This window comes from Phyllobates terribilis, unplaced genomic scaffold (assembly GCF_046119375.1).
Source record: "Phyllobates terribilis strain yellow unplaced genomic scaffold, ASM4611937v1 Scaffold_11__3_contigs__length_659146591, whole genome shotgun sequence".
Lineage (NCBI taxonomy): Eukaryota > Metazoa > Chordata > Amphibia > Anura > Dendrobatidae > Phyllobates > Phyllobates terribilis.
Genome location: NW_027362771.1, coordinates 556,927,618 through 556,933,159, shown reverse-complemented (window position 1 = coordinate 556,933,159; position 5,542 = coordinate 556,927,618). Strand labels below are relative to the sequence as shown.

Here is a 5,542-nt window from a genome sequence, read left to right as displayed (position 1 = left end):
ATGACCCCGATAATCATTAGAGCTTACACCTTACAGATGAGGGCGAGAGAGAGGACCCTGCTTACCATAAAAGCTTACACTCTACTTGTGAGAGCCAGGAAGAGCTTACACTCTACAGAAGAGAAAGAGAACTACGATGACCATAAGAGCTTATACTCTATAGGAGAGAAGACCATAAGCGCTTGCACTCTGCACAAGAGAGAGCGAGAGAGGACCCCGCTGACCAGAAGAGCACACACTACAGAAGAGAGTGGACCCCACTGACCATAAGAGCTTACACTCGACAGGAGAGACAGACTTACCCAGTGACTCGGGAGGTAGAAAACGACTCTGCTGTACAAACTGTGCTCCACTAAGAGCTGCTGGTCTGTGATGGCCCAGATACTGACCACCACTGTACAAGGTATGATAATCTACTAGATGTGAAAACTTGCAGGGCATTATGAGTATGCCCATGTGTCCACGCAAAAATACATTAATCAGCTTTCTTAAGCTTCAGCAGTGTGAGAAATGGTGCAAGGAAAGTTTTTTTTGCAAATCGAATCTCAAAGTGTTTGAATTTGGGGGAAACAGCGAATTTCCGAAATTTGGACTCAAACTCAGTCCTCCATGGATCGTTCTGCTCCTCTGTACACTATAGATATATGATAAACCATTAAAAAACAATTTTTGTATGACATTTTCATCTCTAATAAAATGAGAGGATCCTAGATGTATGTGTTGAACTATAATTCTCTTTAATTCTTGTTTAGATTCATAATGAACATTGTGAACCACACGGCTTTTACCCAGTTCATTTTGATAGGATTAACCAAGGAGCCTGGTCTTCAATTACTATTATTTATTCTATTTTTAATCGTCTATGCCTGTTCCTTTTTGAGTAACCTTTGTTTGATGATTTTAATAGTGATGAACCATCATCTTCATACTCCCATGTATTTTTTCCTTAGTCATTTGTCTTTTGTAGACCTATGTTATTCTTCGACTATTACCCCCAAGATGCTGGCAGATTTTACCTCGGAGTCCAAGTCTATTTCATTCTTGGGTTGTGCCACTCAAATGTTTACTTTTGCTATGTTTGCCACATCTGAGAGCTTCTTGGTCACTTCTATGGCATATGACCGTTACGTAGCAATTTGCCAACCACTTGCTTATCATAGCATTATGAACAAGTCTACGTGCTGGGCTTTGGTATCTGGAACCTATTTTAGCAGCTTCTTGGCATCCATCACTCATACCATAACGGTTTTTAAATTCCCTTTATGTGGCTCCAATGAAATAAATCACTTCTATTGTGACATCCCCCCACTTCTGAAGCTCACATGTGTCTACGCTTACATCCGAAAACTTGTTGTCTTTTTGATGGCTTTCATAATGGGGGTTGTTTCCTTTATCGTCATTCTGATGTCTTATGTGTTAATAATATATAATATTTTAGGAATTAATTCAGCAGAAGGAAGACACAAAGCATTTTCCACCTGCGCCTCCCACCTTTTTGTTGTTATCTCATTCTATAGCACTGTATTCGGAATTTATTTTCGTCCAAGCTTAGGATTAAATTTAGACAGTATTGACAAGGTATTCTCCATATTTTACACCGTGGCATCCCCATTATTGAATCCTATCATCTACAGTTTTAAAAATGCAGAAGTTAAAAGAGCAGTAAAAAATATATTAGCTGTTAAAGTTTTAGTACACACTTAGTCCTTTTTTTCAGAGTTCAGTAAACTTATTTTTAAAGGATGGTATATTGTATCGAACTATAAATTAAACCAATACATTGAAATTGCAACACCAAGAAGGAAGAGTCATGAAATTATGAAAATCACAGGATGTATAGACATGTTACTAATCTGCTGCAAATGATGCCAAAATGGAAACAACAATTTCAAAATATCTTGATTTTTTCAATATGGAGTATGAGCGCCACGTGCAGAAATCTCCACACTTACTGCCTTAGCTACTATCAATGATGCTATTAATGGTTGTGTGCGGAATGTTTTTCTACAATGAATGCACTTAAATCATCAAGATCCGTTGCTGGCAGCTCAATTTGCAACTGCCGACCAATGACGTCCAAGATATGCTTAATGGGCTAGTTATCCAGGTGTTCCATTGAGCTCACACCACCAAACTCAAGGACATCATGGTGCAGAGCAAGATGTCAATGGAGGCTGAAATGAAGGTCAATCCTCTTCAGTGATGAGACCCACATTTGTCTTGCATGCCATCATAGGCAAAAATTTATTTGGAGAACTTATGGGCAATGCCATGAAAAGGTCTTCACGAGTGAAAATTACATCCTTACTCACGGGATCACGGCAACTGGAACCAGCTAGTGTTCATTCCCGGTACACTAACAGCTTGGCATTGCATTTATTTGGTGGTGAATCCAGTGCTACGGGCGTTTCGCTAAAGTGTCCCAGGAGCAATTTTTCAACATGACAACACCAGCCTGCATGTCATACATGTTACTGTGAGCTGACTGTGTGACCTAAATGTGCTATCATGGCCTGCAGCTGCTTCAGACTTTTCTCCCATCCAGCACATTGGTTGGCAAATACAAAGGGAGCTGCCAGCAGCAGATCTTGATGATTTGCCCAAGTGGATGTCGCAGATAATTCCTTTTCACAACAACCATTAATAATTGATAGCAGCCAAGACCTGTAAGTACATGTATTTTTGTGTGTGACAATCATACTAAACAATATGCTTTAAGCTTCCATTTTTTCATCACTTGCATATCAGTAACACGCCTATCCATCCTGTGATTACCATAATTCCTGGGTTTTTTCTTCGTTGTGTTGCAATTTCAATATTGAAAAGTGCATAATTTGCATGTGCAGAATCTAATTTAGTATCTAGTTTAAAACAGTTGCCAGATCTCAAAGTATCACAGTGGATACAGCATGTCAGGTCTATTATGTTACCTAAATAACAAAGGACAGCATTAGAGGAAGAGTCAATGAGCGCAGAGATATACAGCTTTCTATTGACTTTGTGGTTTCATGTTTAGGGCTTTCTCATACTAGCTTATAAATCGGACAAGTGCAATCCGCTCAGCCCTTATTCACACTGACGTCACTTTGACACATGGCAAGGTTTCAATAGTAGAGGTTAGGACCGTCCCGATTGTGGTTCACCTTGACGCTGCTGGGATGGCTTTTACGCTTTTTTTGATAAAAAAAAACCTTTGTTTGCTAAGTACCCTATGTTATTTCTATGCACTATTGCTTTCACTTATTTGCTTACAGTAGAGTATATGTTCATTTTGTTTCTTTCTTGAGTTTTGTCTGTTTAATGGCCAGTGTGAACATGCTCCTATTTTGCATGCATTCCAACTTTTACTTCAGTTCATTTTTTTTCGGTTATGATTCCTCAGATGATATGCACATATCCAGCTCATGCGTCGATGCTGTGTGGATCTGCGCATGCGCTGAAAGACTCCAGCTACTGTACAGAGTCTGCACTAAAGTAAAGGTAGCCTGGAACATCAGAGAAAGCGATCACATAAAAAAACCACATGACTATAATGCATACACTGTAGGTAATTGGTGACATTTGTTTGCTCAGGAGGGATAAGATATGCAAATATTTATACTTTTTATGTCACAGTTTGTTGCATTTTAAGGAAAGCTTCCAAATCCCTTTAAGGTCAAAGTTGGCTCGTCTCTTAAAGACCTATTCCCAATGAGGCGATGCAACTCACTTAGGAGCGGGATGAGGTATCACAGGAACCGTTTCTATTTACAAGTCCGGCTGGTTTATTTCAGTCCACATAAACCGCACCACAAGCAAAGGAAATAAAAGGCCTTTTAGTCCAGGTAAAACAAAGTAAATAGTTTCAATAACAGCACTTTAGTGATAGTCTAGGACACTCAGGCTGGATTGCATCCAGTATACCAGCTTAGTCTGGAGACATCACACTGGAGGCCTTCTTACCTCCACATACAGACCATGTGTGAGACATACAGGCCTCATTCTTCAACATGAACCACACCCAAGGGTGGAGTATGTGGGCAACCAGACCTGCCCATCTTTCAGGCTGCCCGTAAACTTGGCCCGGATGCCCTACAAAGCCTCTTACTACTATATGTACTAGAGTATTACCCCAGGTTTACATCAGAGGACAACCACTCCCGTGATACATACCTTTCATCAACTATGTGTCCGGCAGCCACCATACACGATCTTAGTAAGTTATAATCACCTATTCAGTGAACAGGTGAATAAGGTAGAGATCAAGTCTCTTAAATTCTCTGTTAGAATGCAGCAATGGTAGTGTGTTCCCCTGCTCTCCATTCATTGTCTATAACTCTCCCAAAGCTAGCCAAGTGCAAAGAATTTCAGAGCCATGTTCTCAGGATCAGCAGGAGTCCAGTGGATGTGTTATAACTTTATAAAATGGAAACAATTTGAGCAAAGTTTTAGGGCATGTTTTCAGGCGGATTCAGAGGGTGACCGCTCCAAAAACCTCATGAAAAAATACTCAAAAAACACTTAAAAGAATGAACAAATTCATTTCCATGTAAAACGAAACTCGCTGTTCATAAATTCAGGCTTTTGATTTTCTTCTTATCACTTGAGATTTCCAAAAACACAAAGTGTTTAAACTAAGTGAGTGGACCATTCATCAAGCATTTTCCTCTTTGAAGAGGCTTGATACTTGCTCAGACGATATCTAGGAGGTTTTTGAACTGTTTTTGTGCAATTTCTGCTAAACACCTTAGCATTTAAATTATTGCTTATTAGTCTTAAAACACTCCCCTGAAGAAGATATTCGAAACGTGCGTAAGGGTGGAGGGACGCCTCCTGTCATTACATGTGCTTTCCACATTCCTATCTTTCAGGTAGCGTATTTGACTATTCTATTATCCTTTTGCATGTATCGTCTTATATGCTGTTAGGTCTTAGCATTCTCATGAGTGATATAGCCATTTGGAGATGTATATTTCTTTATTTATTTATTGAAACTCTTATTAGGTGACACCACTGGGTGTATATGGATATTCATATGTCATTTCACCTATTGCATTAATTATTTATTTTTTACTAACTCTGAAATTTCTTTTACTACTCTGAAATTTCTTTTTGTCATTCAGTGATTAGTTTTTCATTATTGTGACCATTTTTCCTGCACTGTCACTTTAATATTTATTTATATACATATTGATTACTGAGATGATTTAATGAATTGTGAAAGCTGATTATTTATATTACTTGTATAAGGATACACCAAATGTGTATAGCACATATTACTTGTTTGCATGTGCTTTGCAAAATTATTACATTTTTGGCCAGGCTATTTCCCTCACATGAGAGGCACTCGTTTTTTAATGGTTAAGGTAATTGGATGGCTATCATATGATTTCTATTAGTCTTAAAACACACCAGAAAATTGTCCCAAAAGATACTACAAAAATCCCCAAAAATCTTATGTAAACACTAGTGTTGAGCGAGCACTAAAATACTCAGGTGCTCGAAGCTCGGGCCGAGCTCGCCGTGATACTCAGGTGCTCGACCCGAGCAATGAGCCCAATGT

At 39.0% G+C, this 5,542-nt stretch overlaps 1 protein-coding gene across 1 annotated transcript; it reads left to right on the top strand.

Annotated features, from left to right (window-relative positions):
* Positions 1-759: 759 nt before the first annotated feature.
* On the top strand, positions 760-1,704 carry LOC141167362 (olfactory receptor 5G9-like). Its single transcript, XM_073654775.1, has one exon. The coding sequence runs from the start codon at positions 760-762 to the stop codon at positions 1,702-1,704; it is 945 nt and encodes a 314-aa protein (XP_073510876.1).
* Positions 1,705-5,542: the final 3,838 nt, after the last annotated feature.